Here is a 22,765-nt window from a genome sequence, read left to right on the forward strand (position 1 = left end):
ATTCTTGTTTACGTTAATGATCTGTAAATTATTTGAAATTTTATCTAATTTAATTAAATTTTAAGTCCGATTAATGTACTATTTGGTAGTATACTATTAATTCTATGTTATTTTAAAGTATTAGTTTATTACATTTATCGTAAATCATGTTAAATTTAATTTTAGTAAATTTTTCCAACGGTTTATTTTATCCAACTATCGAATCGACAAGCTGCCATTTTAATTTAGAACTAATGCTCGCTCAGGATCTAGACCAGTGTTTTTCAACCTTTTTTAGCTCACGGCACACTTGAACCTATAATTAAATTCCTGTGGCACAAATTACCGCAGAAAAATCACGTGATTTAAAGTTGTGTTTGTAAACATTCTATCGACATTTAACCTAATTCTTTTTGTTTTTATTTTTTGTGAATTAAATAAAATAGTATTGTTGTTCCTTAACCTGGTGTTATGCATATAATTTTGTTCATAAATATATTTTTTTATTACATTATGTATACGTCTATTTATTGTAACAACGAAAAACTCGTATAATCAATTTAAAGAGGTTTTAATTTTGACATGTACACTGATTGTAGCTCCTTTCGGAAATAATTTATTTAATAGCCTTAAAAAATTCTTAGAACTATTCTTAAAACTATCTCCACAGAACCCTACAAATAATACAAAATTACAAAAGAATCGATACTATTGAAAAGATCCCTCTATCACGGTACTATCGATAGTGCGGGCACCTCCATCTTTTTCTTCCACCGTTATTCCCAAAAAAGACTCAAAGCAGCGCACGCTTTGAATCTTTTTTGTTTATAACTTTTACTTTCTGTTTGTTTTATTTATCAAGATGTCGACAGAAAGCATAGGATAAGAAATATTTTCTTATAAGAAAAATTGAAATTATAAATAAATTATATACGAAAATACATATTTTAATATGTCTATATTTGTGTCACACTATTCTTATAATTTCAAATCCTAATCAAAATAAGAATAATTATATAAAAATTGAAAGAAATATATAGATAATCCACGAATACAATTTATACTTTTTTTAAAAATAATTATAATTTTTTTTTTAATATGTAAGCAATTTCATTTCGGTTTCAATAATGAGCCCATATGTTTTCGGGAGCCACACGTCTCTTGAATATAGATAAATACGACGATCATTTCGCTGTATTATATCTCGAATTGTAATTTTATAACACTAGATTGGAAAAATAAGAAGAGTTATATAAATTCGAATTTATATAAGTCAACGAAGTTACATAATTTCGTAGATAAATTTTGTTTTAAATTCCTAAATGGCGCTGCAGTCGTAAGCGCTCTGTAATCGAGTGTGTTGAATTTTGTAGAGAGTATGTCGCGTGTGTTCGGGAAAAGTGAGTACAAATGAATTTGCAAGATCAACTGAGGGAAAAGGGGTGGTATGTTCTTATTTATTTTTCAATTTACAACAATGTTACTGATTAATGTATTCGATTCTTTCCAAACTTAACTACAAGTACATAAAACGATAAATATAATATAACTTGTTTAATTTATTGATGAATTAAATATTTTATCTTTATTTTTGATTCGATTATAACTTTATATAATCTCGAACGAATTAAACACGTAAATAGGTTAAACAATAAGAAAAACCAGAGACAAGAGTTGGTGATATTCGTTTGAGAGAAATTAAGTAAATATGTGTTTAGAAATGAAAGTTATTTGTTGTATTTGAACCTACATTAAAATAGAGCTTTTACATTATTATCTATCAACTGAATATATACATTAAAAACATTAATTAAATTTCAGTTAAAATTTAAAATTATACTTGACTCTTGATCATCCTAGAGGAATGATGACAAAACAGTTAAAAAAAATTATATAACTTTCATTTTAAACAAAATCTAAAAATTAATTAATTTGTAAACAAATATAAAAAGAGCAAGAATATCTTTTAGTGTGGTAAGTTATTCGTGACCGAAAAATTTGATGATCTTGGCATTTGATTTGAGTTTTTTGTTATTTGAGAAAATATATATACACGTAAGGTGCTCCACAAAAGTATAGAATGGACTAGTAAATGAATGCAAAAAGCATTAAATACTACAAAATAGTTTTATTTAGTAATTTATTTGTGCACCTTCTTTACTAATAACTTCGGAAAGTTGATTTGGCATGCTATCAACGAGGTTTTTTATGATCAATGCCTCGTGGGAGTTCCAAGCAGTGACAATTTCTTGCTTTGAGCATTCAACTTTGGTATACTGACAATTTTGATCATAAATTTGGCCAATCAAGATTTCCCAAACATTTTCTATAGGGTTGCAATCAGGAGAATGAACTGGTCAATCTGTTTATTTTCATACCACTGTTTGTATCTCGTGATACGTGGATAGATACATTGTCCTGTTGGAAAATAACAGGAATTCTTCTGAATCTATGTTTGTATGGCAGAAATTTGTTTTCTAGAAATTGTTGATAGTCAGCACTGTTCATGTGACAGGTAATAAATGCCAAATCCAATTTTCCCAATGCAGAAAATGCACCCCAAACATAACACTCCACCACTGAAGGTCCTTCGCGAAAAGCACTTGGGTTGGGCCCTTTTTATAAATTATGCCAGTAGAACACTAATTTATCTGGCCTATCCAAATAAAATTTTTTTTTGTCCGAAAAGATTACCTAAATGACAAAAAGGTGTTATTTCTTGTGCTAGCATGGTAAGACTAAACAAAACAAACCTCTTACCTTATTCTATTGAGTGCCATATTTTTCTAGCAAAATCAAGTCGGGCAGCGTTGTGTTCAGGCTTAAGAGCAGGGAGGGGCACTTCTCATTTGAGACCGAACAATGTTGTTGTGTAAAACTCTTCAAACGGCTTTGTGATGCACTTGAATACCCAAATTGACTCAAATTTTATGTATAGATGCAGTAGAATTAGAAGCAGCATTAATAATTTGTCTGTGGTCTCTTGGGATAAGTTTTGAAGGACATCCACTTCTGCACTTTGGTCCATAATTTGCAGGATTTGACAAATAATGCTGAACTACTATTATTGTTAATTGTCTACTTGGACTTTACTTATTAATAGGACTTTATACTGGTGTTTAAGGATTGGCACAGTAATGAGAGTTAGTTCAGGAAAGAACAAAATTTCTTTATTATATCACCTGTAGTATACATATATAATACATATAATACATATTCCAATCCCGAGTATAACTGGATATTTCTCGTTTTAAAACGAGAAATCCAGTTATACTCGGGATTGGAATATGTATTTACAGTAAGTTTTAAAATTGCATTTTATTGCTAAGAAATTTTAAGTTATACAGTAACTTATTTGTTTTGTTACTTTTTAGTGTTTGGTAGTAATACTGCTGATGAGGGGCATGCTAGCCCGAAACACGTATAATATGTGTAAAGAAATTATTACTACAGGAGATATAATAAAGAAATTTTGTCCTTTCTTGAACTAACTCTCATTACTGTGCCAATCCTTAAACACCAGTGTAAAGACCTATTAATAAGTAAAGTCCAAGTAGACAATTAACAACAATATTTAGAATTTAAGGACAGTAAGGCCACGAACACACATGCGTAAAATTGTGTGGCAGAAAACTGAATCAGAAATCAGCTTTCAGTTCAGTTTCTGTTTTACGCTTTTATGCCAGAACAAACATACGTAAAAATTCTGACCGAATAGGAAACACCACTGCTACCAACAGTGCTAATTTTATTAATTTTTTCTTGTCATATATCTATTCCTTTGTACCTTTCATTTTTTTCCGCTTCCTCTGCTATAATATAGAAAATTTAAATTAATACACTTGTATTCCGAATTTAAATAAAGAACGTGCGTGTAATCTAAATACTAAGCCTATAAATCAATTCTACTAGACCTACCTGTCGTTTGAAATTTTGCACCTACAGCCATCCATAAACGTTGTTTAAATATAGTGGCTTTATACATGACACTGATGTGGTCGAATGGATTCAATAAACTCCTCTATTTCATTTATTTTTTGTTTTTTCGAGACCGTCACAATTGTAGGGTTAACCCTCATTGCCGCCATTGTTAGAAAAAAAGCATGTGTCTACTTTGACGTCACAGAAAAGACTTCTCTTTATTGGAGGAATTTTGGCGTAAAAATTTTACGCCGTAAAAAGTAGAGACATGCTCTACTCTATTTTCAGTTCTGTTTCAGCCAAAATTTCAGAAAAATTTTTACACTTTCTGTTTTACGCTAGATTTTACGCCAAATTTTACGCATGTGTGTTCCTGGCCTAAGGCTTTTACAATTAATGCTGAACTACCTTTTTCAAATGATTGATGCTGTTTGCTACTGCCTGATGATTTAAACCAGTGCCTCTTAAAGCTACAACAGTCCTATCTTAAAGTCTGTTAAATGAGTAACACGAGAGTGATGAAAAAAAATACTTTCACACTTAACTTGCAAGAAATATGGCAGTTCTATACTTATGTGATAGTATGTAAATTGATTTCGTTATTATTTCTCAGTCAGACACGAATTAGTTTCTTAAAATTATGTTTTTATAAGTTAGGTACTGAATTACATGTAAAAAAATCTATTTCTATCTATTAGTGCATGTTCTGACCTTAAAAGACCAATTTTTTGTGCGGTTCTATACTTTTGTGGAGCACCTTATAGCTGCAAAATAAAAACAATATTTTGCTTGTAAATTTTCTATATTCTAAGACTTATAACTAAAAAAGTTGGTCAGACAAAAAACTAGCAGGTATAAACAGGAACTACAGTATACTTACAAAATTCACACCTAAATGCTAATTCCAGCAGTAAATGAACAAGAAACTTTAATGTTGGAACTTTTTTTAGTTAATAAATTAATAGAAAAAATGTTGGAACATTAAAGTTTCTTGTTCATTTACTGCTGGAATTAGCATTTAGGTGTGAATTTTGTTAAAAAAGTTGCTAATATAATTTTATAATTACAGTAGAGCATTGATTATTCGACTTAATTGGGGACTGGGGTTGGTCGGATGACTGAAAAGTCAGATAACCGAAAAGTATGAAAAAATACATTATTAGTATAGTGTGTATACATTATTAGTATAGTAGTAGTATAGGCCTCTGTTTCATAGTTGAGCCAGTGCTGCCAGCTAAAACATGCAAAAATTTAACAAAAATAATATTAAAGTAGCCAAGACATAACCAAATATTGTAGTGCCACATCACTAGCGGACATTTGAATTTGCCAACTAGAACACAGTCAGTTAACTGATAAGTCGGTTAATCAGGGGTCGGATAATCGATGCTCTACTGCAGTGATTCTCAAAGTGGGGGTCGTGAAAAATATTTGGGGGTTGCTGAAAAATTGATGCCAGATCAATTTTTTCAAATATTTTATAAATTTACTATGGATTCATGTTTAGAAATAATAGAAATAAAAAATATATAAAATAATTTTTACTTAAATAAATTGCACATATAAATAATAAAAATAATATAAATATTTAAATACGAGCCTAACCCCCTCCCTCCAGGATGTTTTTCGACACATACTTATTCTTCGGGGGTCCTTTGAAATTTTTAAGTGCAGAAGGGGGGTCACGGTCCAAAAAGTTTGAGAAACACTGCTCTACTGTATTGTAATTTATTATTCAAACACACACCTGATCATTTTGTTTGTAGATTTGGCACTTTTCATAAATTTTATACTTAAAGAATTCTTCAGTTACTTGATGATGGTAAATTGTATTCCCATACAATTCGAATAGCGGTAAGTAGCCCAATTTAATCTGGCAGTCATTTGGCATATTACTTAAATATCAGGCTTTGGGATGTTTGTATATGAATACAATTTGAAGATCCAAAGTGTCAAGCAGCAATGCAGTAGCAAATTTTTTACATGTTGTTAAAATTCAGAAATGTTATGGCATTTTTAGTTTAACTGTTTATTTTACTAGATCTTCAGGATATTTATAGTATTTAGTTTCAGAATCAAAATACAGTTCAATAAATTTTGTTAGTAATAGAAGGAACTTCAAATTTATTAACTAAAAATATAAAAAATTTAAAAATGATATAACTTAACTTATAATGAGTTATCATCTTAATTTCATTACTTCAAGAATTCTGTAGAATATTAGGATTAAATAATTCCGGAATTCATGACATCAAGATATCTAAGTATTTGATAACTGGGGCACCTATTTGTAATAAATTTGCATCATTCACAAATTCAGCTACAACATTGGTAATAATTGCTATTAGGGTTTCTCATTTCCCGGTCTTTTGATTGTCCTGGGATTCCGGGAAAAAAGTGAACTGGATCCCAGGAAATCCTGGGATATAATTAATTATTTTTAAGATATAAAATAAATCTTAAAATTGAATGATATAATTATTTTTCATTTTTAAGTAACTTAATATATCCTGCAACCTCCAAAATAATAATATTAATAATGCTATGTAAAATATGTATAAAAAATTACTTTTGAATTACATAGAAATTTTCACAAATAGAAAAAATTTATTAAAGTTTGTTAGAAACTGCTTACAACAAAAATGCCTTTGAATTGAGTTGAAAATTTAAAGAAAAAATAAACTTAGATCAAACTTCTAAGTTAGAAGGTAATTTTCATTATTTAAATAAAACACAATACAAAATATTATTGTAAATTTTTATAATAAGATTTTTAAAAAGCAAAGATGGTCAATACTCTGATCACTCAATCTGGTTCTTATTTTAGTAATGAAAAGTCCTGCTACCAAGAATGCCCTTTTTGATTTAATTGATGTGGGTGGAATCATCATTAATGCATTTAAGAGAAGACAGATGTTATGTGTTTTTTCACCTGTAGCCTGGAAGATTTCTAGTTCGTTTTTGAGATGTATTGCAGTACTTCTTTTGGTTTCAAGTATTCTTGATTTTGTCTACCTCAGTTGTTTCAATAACAATTATTAATCATCAGGCTTATAACTTGATAATATGGCAGTTCGTTTGGCTTTAATAATCAAGTTTATGTAGAAAAACCTCATACTTGCATACTTTGTACTTGTTTGTATCCTGGTCCAATTTGCACAACCTGCATAATGCAGTTATTGAAGCTACTGGACATGGTTAAAAATTAAGATAGCATCAGTGCAATTATTCAAGATATTACAGGTTCTAACAAGTAAAGAACATTAGGATCCTGCCACAAATAGACTACATATTGATTATTGACAATCAATGCCATAATAAGCAAAAATTTAAAAAACTAATAAGCAGGCTTAAAATTAATAAATACAAATGTATTCTGACAGTTTATGGGTTAATTATACTTTCTATATTGCAAAAGTTCCTCAACTTTAACACAAAATAAGAAAAAAGTGAATTTTTAAGAAATTTGCAGGATTTTCCAGGTTAAAAAACAGCCACAATCTCGTTGGAGAAACCCTAATTACTATTTTCATAGTTAATCCAATTCACCATCTTTTGATTCAATTATGCTGTCAGTCAATTGTTCAATTGTGTTGTCAAAATTTGGATCTTGGCTACTATCTTCTGGTTTAAATTGATCATCTCAGCTGGATGGTTGAAGTGTCAATTCTGGGGACATGTGATTGAATCCAGAGATCAAAAGAATACCAGGAATTTTTTGGGAGTGGTCTGCCTTAGATATGTAAGATTCTGTTCCTCACTATCTGGCTGAACTAGTAATGGGCTTGAAAAAAAGCTCTCTTATTGTTTACAGTGTGGAAAGAGTAAAGCAAAAAGAAACTTGTCACTCTAAACTACATTATCCTATATTGTGCAGTACTTCAATGTGTTTCCCATGCTATTCAACCCCAGGTTTATTCAAATCTCAGGGTTTAATTGAGGAAATACAGTAATTACTATACTACCTCCCTTAACCAGATGTCTTCTTAAATTCACTCAAAAATTTAGCTCTTTAACACACTGAACTATCGATATTAAATGTACAAGCCAAAATTACACTAACATTTATAATTAAAGAAAATATTTAGTACATTCCACAAAAAACTACATACTTTTGTTTATTTCTTGACATAATCTCCATAAATGTTGAGATATTTATTCCAGTGTGACACTAGTTTGAACATCTCTTCATGGTACTGTTGTTTGTCAAGTTGCTTGAAGTAGTCCAGAACGGTGTCTTGCAATTTCTCCTGATCCACAAAGCATTTCCCCATCAAAAATTTCTTTAAAGGTGTGAATAAATGAAAATCTGAGGGGGCTAAATCTGGACTATATGGAGGATGTTGCAAGTCTTCTCAATTCTGCTGTGCCAACCACAGTTCGGTCAGATTTGACATGTGGGATCTTGTGCCATCGTGCAAAAGTTTAACTCCTTTGCATAATTGTCTTGGCCTTTTCCTTATAACAGCTGTATGCAACTTCTGGAGAGTTTCACAGTATCTGTCACTCTTAATGGTTGTGCGTGGTTCGAGGAATTCATACAGCATTAGGCAACATGGTGGTTTTGGTTTTGCAGGCATGGTTGGGTTTTAAATTTTGTTTTACTGGGAAAGCTGGATGTTTCCATATGGACTGTTGTTTTGTCTCTGGGGTGAACTCATAAACCCAGGATTCATCTTCGATGATGATGCTTTCAACGAAAGAATTTTCTTCCTGGTGATATCAGGTGAGATGTTGAAGTGAAGAACTTGTTCAATTGGTATTTTGTTCATCAGAGAGCATTTTCAGCACCCAGCAAAGCTGAAACTTTAGTTTAGGTTGCATATGATTTCATGAATACAACTCTTAGGAATGCCAGTCATTGCAGCAATTTCATGACTTTAATGCAATGATCTTCCCTAATCAAATGTTCGACAATTGTGCAGTTGTCGTCAGTATGTGAGGTTCTTGGTATGCCTTGTTTCTTCTCCGGATCATTATTCAGCTCTGTTCATCTATCTTTTTGGCACCAAACAGTGACTTCTTTTTGACTTAAAATGTTCAGACCATAAACATCCTGTAATCTGTGATGAATTTTGCTCTGATTAACTCTTTGACTTGCAAAACTCTGATGATAACATATACAGTAGAGCATCGATTATCCGAATATTGATAAACCAAAACATCAATTAACCAAAAGCTTTCCAGTCAGCAAATTTAAATTTTTGCTAGCATTGTGGCACTGCAATCTTTGGCTATGTCTTGGGCTACTCCAATATTATTTTTGTTGGTGTGTGTGTTTCAGCTGGCAGTACTGGCACGATTATGAGAGGGTACTTAAGGATGCACCAGGATTTGAATGAATTTCAACATGGGATAGGTTAATATATTTTTTCTTACATAATTGGTTATCTGAAAAATCGATTTTCCGAACCCAAGTCCCCAATTGATTCAGATAATCAATGCTCTACTGTACTTCACACTTCAAATATTCTGCAATTACACACATTATGTTTGTTTGCTTTCCAGAAGCTAAATTAGTCTTAAACAAAACAATGCTCCAGACTACTACTACACGCATGCATGACTGTGGCTAGTCATGCATATGGTGCCAATATTGCATAGGCACAGGTGGCTGTTACATGTATAACAGCCACCTGTACCTTTAATATCAGACACCCTTTGTATAATGTCCAAATAAAACAAATGTTTTCAGTCATTTGTTGGCCATTGATTGTATAGGGACAACAATAACCTGTCTATAGTCAGAGAGTCCTATATGAAAGCTGATAAATTATGGAAACTTGGGTTATGTGAACTATACAATGCCCAATCAGATGGCATTTTAAAAAGAATTTTTTAGAATTTAAACTTTGCATTTGATTGCACTTGTCATATTTGAACTTTTGTACAAACCTGAGGGTTATTTAATAATGACAAAAAACATTTGTTTTATTTGAACATTATAATTTAGTTTTTTAAATGCTGGATTTTTGGTATTTTGAGTGTATGTAATTATATATAATAATAATGAAAATAATATCTCCTAAACTGAAAATAAGATGAAAGAAAAGCTGGAATGTTTATGAAAAGTTAAAAAATAAACTAAAATTAGATAAACTAGACAAAGCAGGAGCTTATGAAAATAATATAAGGAATGTAAAGAAAGACAGTTCAAATAATTTATATAAGTAGCACATAGATAATTAAAACAGAATTTCAGAAAATAAGGAAGACCTGAAAGAAATTGAGCAACAACAACTTTGGTCGCCTATTCATAAAGAAATTAACTGGCAAGATATTACACTGTAGCAAAAAACAATCAGAAGATGACTTATCCAGTAGGATTAGTTCAAGACATTAGAATAGTTCCTGACATGAAAATATGCTATAACAACCATAAAAAATGAGGATGGAACATAATGGAGACAAATAATAAGAACCAAAAAGTGGCTAGTGCAAGAGCAGGTTATTTTATTAAGAGCAGATAAGTGCAGAGCACTGGTTCTACTCAAGGAAGCAACATACAAGACAATGATGATGCAATACATCATAAACACAGACTGTGAACCGGTTGAAGAGAATTATGTGAATAAGCTACATGCTCATGTAGTGCATTTCATGAGTATGCCTCTTGCCAAAATGCAGGGCCAAAACAGGGTGGTGGTGGCATCATCAGACATACCCAGACTCTTTGCTTTTGTGAAAACACAAACCAACACCTGTACTCAGACCAATCCTAAATAAAGCTAGAGCTCCCACTAAAATTCTGGAAAATGAGATACATCACATACTAGCGGAACATCTGAAAGATTATGCCTTAACGGTGAGGAACTCCAAAGAACTAATTGATAAATTGAGGCAAATCTGATAACAGGGAATGCCCACATACATCACTGTGCTTGATTTTGAGGAACTATATCCATTTATTAAACTCCAACCCTGTTTCTGTGCCCTTAGAGACGTCTTACTGGCCATATATAGCTTACCTGTACACTGCAAACAAGTACTTGAGCTCACACATCTAATGTGCTACAACTTGCTATTTAGGTTTGACAACACTACATACCTTCAAAAAAAGGAGCCCCATTTTGGGCAACTTATGTGAATTATTTCTATGGCAATTAGAGAGAGAGAGTTTATCCCCAGATTCACAACCAATAGGCCTATTATTTTATACTAAAGATACATAGATGACATGATTATTATGTGAAAAAACGAGCCGAAGGTCAATGATTTTTTACACAGTATGAACAAACAACCCTTATGGTCTCACCATCAAACTTGATCAGCTGTCAAAATCCAATGTGCATTTTTTAGACATTCAGCTTACTGAAAGCAATACAGAGATGAGGGTATACTACAAACCCTGCTTCCTACCTCTATCTATCCCGGCAGATTCTGAGGACCTGTATCCCGATAAGATTGCAGCTTTCAGAGCATTAACAAATCAGGCATTCACACACAATTCTAGATGGGAGGATATGGTCAAAGAACTTAGACACCTAGAGGACATTGCCGTAGATCATGGATACAAAAGAAACCTAATCCATGGTATAGCTTGTAGCTTCCATACTAAAAACACAGGGTGTCACACCTCCACGGAACAAGGAGGGTCCAATTTGATTCCTGACTAGGATCCAAATAAGAAACATACAGTTATACAATACAACAAAAACCTGCATTCCCTATACAAGGAAATAGCACAAAAGAAGAGCACCAAATTAGCTTACTCGAGAATGCAAACAATTAACTTGCTTCTGAGAAATGCAAAAGACACACCAGATAGTTTGAGGGCACCAGGGGTGTACAGTGTCCTGATAAGGGATCACAGGTTCCAGAAGAGATTTTGTCTACATTGGATTGGATCTACCAAAATGTCTGTTCAAGAAAGGATCGCTGAACATAAATATGACATTGACAAAAAAAGGTACACCCTCGCTTTGTCAACATACGCCACGGACCCCAATGTAAGAGCCGACTTAAATAACACCAGTCTCCTAAAAAAATCATTCAAAATGGACCATGTCAGGGCCTTAGAAACCCTCAAAATTTACAAAGCAAACAAGTCTGGGAAATTATAAATTTCAAGGATAGTAACATAGTATCTTGTGTGTGGCGTTATGCTTGTGAAGAGCATCTACATTGGTAATTATATATTATTCCCTGGAGGATAGACCACGTCATTAATATGGAGGACTTCTGTCTAGTAAATTAATTCATAATCTTTGCTTTTTATTGCATACTGGAGAAAATTAAATTTTGTATTCAAAAACGGTCTATATTCTTAACATTCCATATTTGGTACGACAATGAACTTGATGAAGATGTCGGTAAAAGACGAAAACATTAGTTCAGTAACTATATTCGTATCGTACTGGAAATTTAAAGGTTTTGGAAGAGATAATTATATGTACAGGTATTTATTATTGAAAGTTGTATTTAATATCCCTGAATTAATGTTGTTTTCAATAATAAAGTAGCTTTATTCACTAATTGTGAGTTTGCTGTTTGGAACTAAGCAGAGAAGGACTTATTGTGGTTACTGTTTCAGAAGCATTTTATTAATCTCTATCAGATATGCATTTTGGGCACAGCCCCTTATCAATCTGACCTATTTGGATATAAGAACATATGAGTTACAATATTTAATAATACATTATTTTATTTATATTTATTTGTAGTATAGTTAAGGTGCACTTGAGATGTATCTCCAATTTTCATAATTATAACTTGCACAGGTACAGTATATTCACCATTTTTATAATTCATAAATTTATCTTTCAAGATAATTTTATTTTTATTTTCAGTCAACTTATACCAATAAACTTTTATTTTTATAATGATATACCATACTCTAAACTGGGGATTTGAATTTGTAATACTGCTGATATAGATATACATAAAATGTTGAATTATACATGGGGAAACCCAAAAATAATGGGAATAATTTTCTGGGGGCAGGAGATTCATAATATGCGTATCCACTGCTAGTTGCCAATAGATGGAATCTTCTGGAATCAGTATGCGAAGTGGTGTTGGCATGTCAGGACTTGTTGGCCCATAGCGATTTTTTTCTTGTGAGAGCTGTTTTCATTTTCATTGAAAATATAATGTCAGATTTTAAAGAGCAGTGTGCTGCTATAAAATTTTGTTTCCTGTTAGGGAAAAGTGGATCAGAAACAGTTGAAGTGATTCAATATGCTCACAAACAAGATGCCATGAATAAAACAAGGGTTTATGAGTGGTTTTTCTACTTTCAAAAAGAAAAATGTCTCTTGAAGATCAACCCAGGTCTGGTCATCCATCCAACATTCGAACTGATGAAAATGTTGAGAAAATTTGTGATCTCATTAACAAAGATCACCATCAAACCATTGATGAACTTGTTGATTTGTCTGGGATTTCATGGAGTTCAATTCAGCAAATTTTATCACAAGAACTCTGCATGAGAAGAGTTCTGCAAAGTTTGTTCCATGCTTGTTGACCACCAATCAGAAAGGCAATTGCTTGGCAGCTTGTCACACTTTGAAAGAACATTTGGAAAATGATCCAGACTTGTTTTCTAAACTGATAACTAGTAATAACTTGTGGTGTTATGGTTACGATCTGAAAACCAAACATCAATCCAGTCAGTGGAAAACATCAGGATCACCTTGTCCCAAAAAAGCAAGACAAGTGAAGTCAAATGTGAAAACCATGTTAATGTTTTTTTGATGTGAAAAGAATTGTTCATTCTGAATTTGTCCATCTACACCAGACAGTTCATCGAAATTGTTATCTGGAAGTCCTGAAAAGACTTCTTGATGCTGTGAGAAGGAAAAGAAGGGACTTGTGGTGAACAGGGAATTGGTTTTTCCATCACAACAATGCACCCACTCACACGGTACTTTCTGTGCAACAGATTTTGACAGGAAATGGCACAACCCTTTTCCCCACTCCCTGTTTGCTGGATCTCTCACCTTGCAATTTTTTTTGTTTCCTAGGATGAAGACGGAACTCAAAGGGAAGCAATTTCAGACAGTAGAAGAGGTGAAAACAAAATTGATGGAGGCACTAAGAGATATTTAGAAACAGGAATTTTCTAGATGTTTTGAACAATGCAAAAAACATTTGAACAAGTATATTGTGGCTAATATCAATAGAGAGTATTTTGAAGGAGATTAAAATATGAAGTTGTAGTCAAATGAAGAATATAATCAATGAATACGGAGTTTCTATAGCTCTATTACTACAAAATTCAGAAATTAGCGACATTATAAGGAAACAACTAATACATAATGCATTAGAAATCTCATTAGCTCAAGATATCGAAGAAATACATAAGAGAAGAGAGCCTAAATGGTATAAAATATTGCTAAATTACCCCTTCAATAATAACTATATGTTATCTAATATGTCGTTTACAGTCAAGAAGTTTTTCATTCAACTGAGATTAAATAGCAATATGGTTATAATTAATAATAGAATCTACGAAATTTCCAAAAGTAGCTGTCCAAGATGTCAAGAATTATTCACTAAGTATCACATTTTCTGTGGATGTAAAAAAGGCTATGAACTAAGAATTAAAATGGATTTAAACCAATTGAATTTCATCACAGAAGAAAATCAAATGTATCGTTTCTTCCAAGGTGCAAATAATGCTATGATTTACAAATTATATAATTATACAAAAACCTTTTGTAATCAATCCTTAAAAGGGTGAAAGAATTTGAATTGATCTGAACATTGTATGTAATAATACTAACTGATAAAAACTGAATATGTTATAATTATGACTATGATCAATGTTCATTCTATGTTATAACTCCCTGTAATAACAGGCTATTGCCTAATATGACTAATAAATGATTTAATTTTCCATCGGATGAATAAATGTATTTTTTACACAAATAAAAGACAAGTTGCTCCAAAATTTTTAAAGGAACTTTTTAAAGAGTAGGCAGTTGCGTAGCCTAAAAAGGAAGGTCCAGCTGTCTATAATTTTGTTCTGGAACATCAGAGTAAATGGTGATCGTCTAATAAATTTTGGAGTGACTTGTCTTTTATTTGTGTAATAAATGATTATTATTATTATTATTATAAATCCAAAATATGAAGTTAAAATAAATATATGATTTTTTTTCTGAATTTGTTCCTGTTATTTTTGGGTTTCCCGTGTACACAGGTGCTTTTAATATCAAATTATAATGTTATTTTATAATTTGGTACTTTTATAATACTGTCAATATATAAACAACTTTTTCTTTCTAATGTTTGTATTTTAAAATCGAATGATTGTTGGATTAAATCAAGAAGAAATCTACCCTGATCTAATCTGGCTATATTAATGTGTTAATATAATTAATAATAATTTGGCATTAATAATAGTTGGGCTCACAGATGTTTACATTTGTGTTTTAAAACTAATGTTTTATTCTATTTACTTATACATTAAGGTAATAATTTTAATTCTAAAAGTAGAATATCTATTTAAAAACCTGATGAAAGCTTATCAATCAGGCCAAAAACATTAGTTTTAATTAAATTTAATTGCTGGAAAAGCATGTAAGGTGTGTTCACTGTCTTTATATAATAATTTTAATCTTTGTATGTAAAGAGTTGAAATCAATAATTGTAAAATTAGTCATATGACTTAAAATTTGAAATAATTGTATATAAAGATAAGATAAATAATATATTATTAAATATTGTAACTCACCTGTTCCTATATCTGGATAGGTTAGACTGATGAGGCACTATGACTAAAATGCTTCTTAAACAGTAACTACCTTAGACCTTGTCTGATTAGTTTCAAACAGTGAACTCACAATTAGTGAATAAAACTACTTAATTATTGAAAACATTAGAGACTTTGTGTTCTATCATATTAAGATTAGACATGATTAGTGCACTAATCTTTCACAAATATGGTGGAAAATCTGTTTTGTTTTTAAGGATGGTATTAGTAAATCTCAGTTCTTAAAATCTCAGGATGTTCATAAGAATTTTTATAAAAGGTATTTTATGAAAATTCATTGATGATCATTTCACCTTTAGTAATCTGTGTTTATTTAATCATTAGATATACAAATATCCTGTTAGTGTCTCTACCACCAAATCATTCCAAATTCATAATTTGTATCAAAAGTGCAGAAAATGAAAAGTCAAGCATAATATTTTTAGACAGAAGCAAGTTTTTCTGTCAGATTATTGCACTAAAAATTTCAAGTTGTGAGTTTAGTCATTATGTTAATATGTTCGAATCAATCTCAAGTCAAGTCACCCTGGCAACTTAATTTCCATTTGAGTTCAAGTTGATCAACTTGAGTCAGCAGTATTGTTTATTCATAGTCTAAACCTGCATGATGTGGATCCCAAGATAGTAGGAGCCCCTATACAATGTTGAAAAATAAAAACTGTGTTTGAAAAATATTTACAAACTAAATTTTAAATTTTTTACAGATTTTAACTAGTTTAAAAATGTAAAAATATGACTCACATAAATCATTAACATAAATCTCTTACCATTTGAATTTATGTTCAAATTTTAAGATCCAACCTGTTTTGAATCAAAAAACCTGAAGGAAGAGCCCAGAAGGGGTTATGAAAACATTCGTTGCTCAAGTGTGAATCATATTCACACCGGTTAATGGTTTATGTGAGTTATATTTTTATATACATCTCGGTGGTGTGCTGTGCAGTTACACCATTGCAACTTATTGATCCTAGCTTCTGTCAAAGTAGTCTCCTCAGCTATCTATACACAATTGCCAATGTTTCTGGAGGTTTTGGAAGCAAGCAGAGAAAGCTTCATGTGTGTTCCTTGTTAGCTCATTTGTCACAGTCCATTGGATGTCTGCGATATCTTGACGAAATGTCCCTTTCATCTGCCTGCCTTTTCACTCATGAAAACAAGAAAAAAAATCGCACTTTTCTGACAAAGGTTGCGACTGAAAGAGACGTTTCGTCAAGATATTGCAGACATCCAACAGACTGTGACAAATGTGCTAACAAGCATCACACTTGCTTTCTCTGCTTGCTTCCAAGACCTCCAGAAACATGCAATTGTATATAGTTTGTAAAGTTGGGTGAGTTAAATAAATTACTAAGGAGTCAGTCATAAAGTACTAATTCCATTCAGTGCACATGCTCTGTTTTAATGATGATTCAAACAAAACTCTTACCCCCTATATTACCAACACGAGTTAGAGTTATATCTCGAGTTAACCAAACACCATTTGCTATACTTATATTACATGAACGCTCATTGGTTAACTTTTAACTCTAACTCTAACTTGTGTTGGTGAATACGGGGGTTAATGAGATCCATGAAGGAATGAGTTAGTTTACTTTGTGAAGAAAATTCATCTGGCAAAATCAATATTTCTAAATTCACTCAATTGTATATGAAATTGTGGATTAAAAGCTGAATGACACAAATAATTGTCAATCCGAAACAATCTGAGAAAAATATTTCAGTTAAGACTGCACTAGCAGCATTCATAACATCAATTTTAGAAACAGCCATTTTGTTGTGAATGAATGTCAAAATGTCCAACAAAAATAAGTCATTCTCATTTAACTTGTTTTACTTTACAAACATACCCTGCCTTTGGATGACTATAAACATAGGACTAGAATTTAAGAATTTTTTCATAGAAATTAATTATTTGTTGAAAATTTAAACATCAGGTAAAAGGTTCAATGAAAGACATGTAATGTTTGTGGTATTTTAAAGAAAGTTAATTTTCCTATTAATATTAAAAATTAAAATACACTGAAGAATTTTATAATTCTTGTCAAAATAATTTAACTGAAAATTTCTTGTTAATTACATAAATTTTTTAATTTATTTTTATTTTTTTGTACAATTGAAAATAATTACTATCCAGTGAAATCCTGTCTGTTCATATAAAAAAAATATACAAAAATGATTTTATACTGGTAGGATTCATCTCCAGTGAATCTTAATTGATAAACGTCTGATCAGAACAGAAAAACTATTTTAAAAACTAACCAATGAAAACAATATGGAAAATATTAAAATTTACATTGTAATATTGATGTAGGTTTTAAGAATTGTTTAACATAGCTTAAACAACACCTTAAATACGTTTTTCAACACAACTTTAATTTATTTAAATGAATGTTTTTGACTTCTTTTCATAAGTCTGCATCAGGTTTAACAATGAAAAAAAGTTGAAAATGTTAATTTAAATAAATTAAAGTTATGCTGTAAAAAGTATTTAAGGTGTTGTTTAAGCTAATCATTTCAGCTTGTAGATAGGTGTTTTTTATGATTGTTTAACAAATGTCAGTGTTGTTTTTGCTTTGTATCATTCATTGTAGAAGATTGATATGGACATAATGTTGAGTATTCAATTTTGAAAAATCTGAATGAGATAAGAGCAATTTTTCATACTGAAAGATTGCAACTTGCATTAAACATGTATTGTGTTTAGAATTTGTACTGGTTAATTGAAGAGAGAAGACAATTGTATCTATTCTAATATACTGTATTTTCTGGTGTATAAGATGACTTTTTAACCCAGGAAAATCATCTCAAAGGTCGGGGGTCGTCTTATACGCCAGATGTTGTCTTATAGGGCGAGTATATCCCAAAATCTATATTTTAACTGTAAAAGTCGGGGGTTGTCTTATATGCTGGAAAATACAGTACATATCTCGCTCACTTCGCTAGAAAAATATGCTAGTTACAAATGTTTTCATAAATAGCACAATACTCTACATTGAGAGAAAAAAGAATAAATCAGCAGAAAACGGCATTAAAGGTCTTTTTAATTCCTTTGCTAGCACTTTTGATATTCATATAAATATTGTCATCATGCAACTCAGATAGAATGCTTTTTCAAAAAACAATAATATTTAAAAATTGTAAAATTTTTAAAAATAAACGAGTTTCAAAAAATTAACTCTTTTTTATCCGATTTCGAATGAGCTAAGAACTGAGATGGACACTGAAAATTAACAAATATTCCTTACTTTATTGTTCTTTATCCATACGTTATTATCTGAATTATCCAAATGCATTTCACAAATTTCTTTGCCTCTTCAGTGGATATTACACCTTTTCAACACTGTTACATTTATACTCTATCAAGTTTTCCCAGCATGCATCTACAGATAAACCCGTATTCAGGTTGATGACATTTGCATAACTTTTAATACAATAATGTTCTGCGATGCGTCTTGTTACAATATTATCTATTTTATACAATATTTTAATATTACTTCTATTTATGATACAATTATTATTTTTACAATGTTGATACCATGGGGATTCGGTTCTTTTCAGACGAATTGCCGCCTCATGCTCTTTAACACGTTGTTCAAGTTGTCTTCCTGTTTCACCAACATAGATCTTACTTCTTGGACATGTGCATATTAGTTTGTAGACGACTCCTGCTTTTTTCAAAGGGTCGCTTGAATGTCCTACCCTTTCTCTGTTCACCACATAAATACTTTTGCTTAATCTATTTTTCTGCTCACCCACTAAGTTGACAGAACAATTTTTAAAGTTATTTTTATATCTTTCAAAAAATTTTTTAATATATGGAATTTTTATGTATAGATTATTACTTTTTTCTTTTTTTACATTATATCTACTTATGGTATAACTATTGTACCACTTACGTATTACTTGTTGGGGGTAATCGTTAAGCAGATATTTTTTAAACAGGTTTTCAGTTTCAAGTTCTATATACTTCTGCAATGTCGTTCTGTTAAAAATTTTTCTTAGTTCCATTAGGAAAACATTTCTTTTTATACCTAAAGAACAGTACGATTTATAGTTGATTACTTTATCATTATTGCAAGTCTTTGTATACTTACGAAATAGTAGTGTTTTTTCTTGTCGTGTGATTGTAACATCTAAATAGTTAATTTCATTATTTTTCTCTTCTTCGTAGGTGAATCTAATATCATTGTTTAAACTGTTTGCATAAGTTTCAATGTTTTTGGCTGTGGTAATATTGGAATCATACAGGATCAATATGTCGTCTACATACCTGGCATAGAAGGAAATGCCTTGGAACTGGAAAATCTTTTGATCTAATGATGTCATGCATATATCTGCAATCTTCGGGCCTATAACGGACCCCATTGCTATCCCATCTTTTTGTCGATAAAAGTCTGTAGAAACCGAAAAATAGTTGTTTTTAAAAGCGAATTGTATAAATTCTAAAATGTAATTAGGTAAACTATAATTACTTAAACATTCTAAAACAAAGTTCCACTTAATTGATGGGTACATTGATTTTACATCCAGACTCATAAGTCTAAAGGATTCCTTACTTTGGCCATATAACAGATGCGAGATTAGTTGATCTGTATTTTTTATACTGTAGCTAGAATCTGGTATGCACTGTAAATAATTTTTTATATAATGTTCTAAATTATATAATATAGAAAATTTAAAATCCACAAGAGGTCTATAAACATTTCCTACTTTATGAGTTTTAAGTCTGATATTAAGTTGCGGTATACGTATCCTGTTAAAATCTATTATCTTTTTATAATCTTGGTTTGTAAATTCTTTTTTATGTGTCTTCATTAACTTTATTAATCCTTTTTTAATATCTTCGGTTGGATTATTATGTAGTTGTTCATATTCATCAGTAGATACTATTTCTTTTTTCTTCAATTGTAAATCTGAATTCGTAATAATTATGAGTGCGTGAGATTTATCTGCTTTTATGATGGATAATTGTTTATATTTAAAGTATTATCCCAGGAAAATCAAAAGACAAAGAACAGTTGAGAATACACTTAAGCAAAGATCTTCAAAAGTTTAAAGGAAAAGGTGCGTACAACCAATATATAGTAGATAAAAAAGCAGTTAATATAACTAGTAAAATGAATAGATTAATCAAATACTTTAAATATAAACAATTATCCATCATAAAAGCAGATAAATCTCACGCACTCATAATTATTACGAATTCAGATTTACAATTGAAGAAAAAAGAAATAGTATCTACTGATGAATATGAACAACTACATAATAATCCAACCGAAGATATTAAAAAAGGATTAATAAAGTTAATGAAGACACATAAAAAAGAATTTACAAACCAAGATTATAAAAAGATAATAGATTTTAACAGGATACGTATACCGCAACTTAATATCAGACTTAAAACTCATAAAGTAGGAAATGTTTATAGACCTCTTGTGGATTTTAAATTTTCTATATTATATAATTTAGAACATTATATAAAAAATTATTTACAGTGCATACCAGATTCTAGCTACAGTATAAAAAATACAGATCAACTAATCTCGCATCTGTTATATGGCCAAAGTAAGGAATCCTTTAGACTTATGAGTCTGGATGTAAAATCAATGTACCCATCAATTAAGTGGAACTTTGTTTTAGAATGTTTAAGTAATTATAGTTTACCTAATTACATTTTAGAATTTATACAATTCGCTTTTAAAAACAACTATTTTTCGGTTTCTACAGACTTTTATCGACAAAAAGATGGGATAGCAATGGGGTCCGTTATAGGCCCAAAGATTGCAGATATATGCATGACATCATTAGATCAAAAGATTTTCCAGTTCCAAGGCATTTCCTTCTACGCCAGGTATGTAGACGACATATTGATCCTGTATGATTCCAATATTACCACAGCCAAAAACATTGAAACTTATGCAAACAGTTTAAACAATGATATTAGATTCACCTACGAAGAAGAGAAAAATAATGAAATTAACTATTTAGATGTTACAATCACACGACAAGAAAAAACACTACTATTTCGTAAGTATACAAAGACTTGCAATAATGATAAAGTAATCAACTATAAATCGTACTGTTCTTTAGGTATAAAAAGAAATGTTTTCCTAATGGAACTAAGAAAAATTTTTAACAGAACGACATTGCAGAAGTATATAGAACTTGAAACTGAAAACCTGTTTAAAAAATATCTGCTTAACGATTACCCCCAACAAGTAATACGTAAGTGGTACAATAGTTATACCATAAGTAGATATAATGTAAAAAAAGAAAAAAGTAATAATCTATACATAAAAATTCCATATATTAAAAAATTTTTTGAAAGATATAAAAATAACTTTAAAAATTGTTCTGTCAACTTAGTGGGTGAGCAGAAAAATAGATTAAGCAAAAGTATTTATGTGGTGAACAGAGAAAGGGTAGGACATTCAAGCGACCCTTTGAAAAAAGCAGGAGTCGTCTACAAACTAATATGCACATGTCCAAGAAGTAAGATCTATGTTGGTGAAACAGGAAGACAACTTGAACAACGTGTTAAAGAGCATGAGGCGGCAATTCGTCTGAAAAGAACCGAATCCCCATGGTATCAACATTGTAAAAATAATAATTGTATCATAAATAGAAGTAATATTAAAATATTGTATAAAATAGATAATATTGTAACAAGACGCATCGCAGAACATTATTGTATTAAAAGTTATGCAAATGTCATCAACCTGAATACGGGTTTATCTGTAGATGCATGCTGGGAAAACTTGATAGAGTATAAATGTAACAGTGTTGAAAAGGTGTAATATCCACTGAAGAGGCAAAGAAATTTGTGAAATGCATTTGGATAATTCAGATAATAACGTATGGATAAAGAACAATAAAGTAAGGAATATTTGTTAATTTTCAGTGTCCATCTCAGTTCTTAGCTCATTCGAAATCGGATAAAAAAGAGTTAATTTTTTGAAACTCGTTTATTTTTAAAAATTTTTACAATTTTAAATATTATTGTTTTTAATGTATATACTAACTGATCCCATTGCTTGATATTTATTGATTATTTATCAGATAGAATGCTTTTTCAGAACAAAACTTTTGAAGTACAGATTTGGAACAATGTTAGAAAATACAACTGGGACATGCACCTGCTACATA

General features: G+C 30.8%; 1 protein-coding gene across 1 annotated transcript in view; it reads left to right on the forward strand.

The window, feature by feature from the left end:
• Positions 1–1,267: 1,267 nt before the first annotated feature.
• Positions 1,268–22,765, forward strand: part of LOC136988718 (tudor domain-containing protein 3-like) — a 73,234-nt gene continuing 51,736 nt past the window's right edge. Inside the window, exon 1 of the mRNA XM_067286672.1 lies at positions 1,268–1,424. Within this exon, the coding sequence (XP_067142773.1) occupies positions 1,390–1,424 (35 nt within the window). The 5' untranslated portion in view covers positions 1,268–1,389. The remainder of the gene's footprint in view (positions 1,425–22,765) is intronic.

Source organism: Centruroides vittatus, unplaced genomic scaffold, assembly GCF_030686945.1.
Source record: "Centruroides vittatus isolate TY-2023 unplaced genomic scaffold, ASM3068694v2 scaffold_386, whole genome shotgun sequence".
In the NCBI taxonomy this organism is placed as follows: Eukaryota; Metazoa; Arthropoda; class Arachnida; order Scorpiones; family Buthidae; genus Centruroides; species Centruroides vittatus.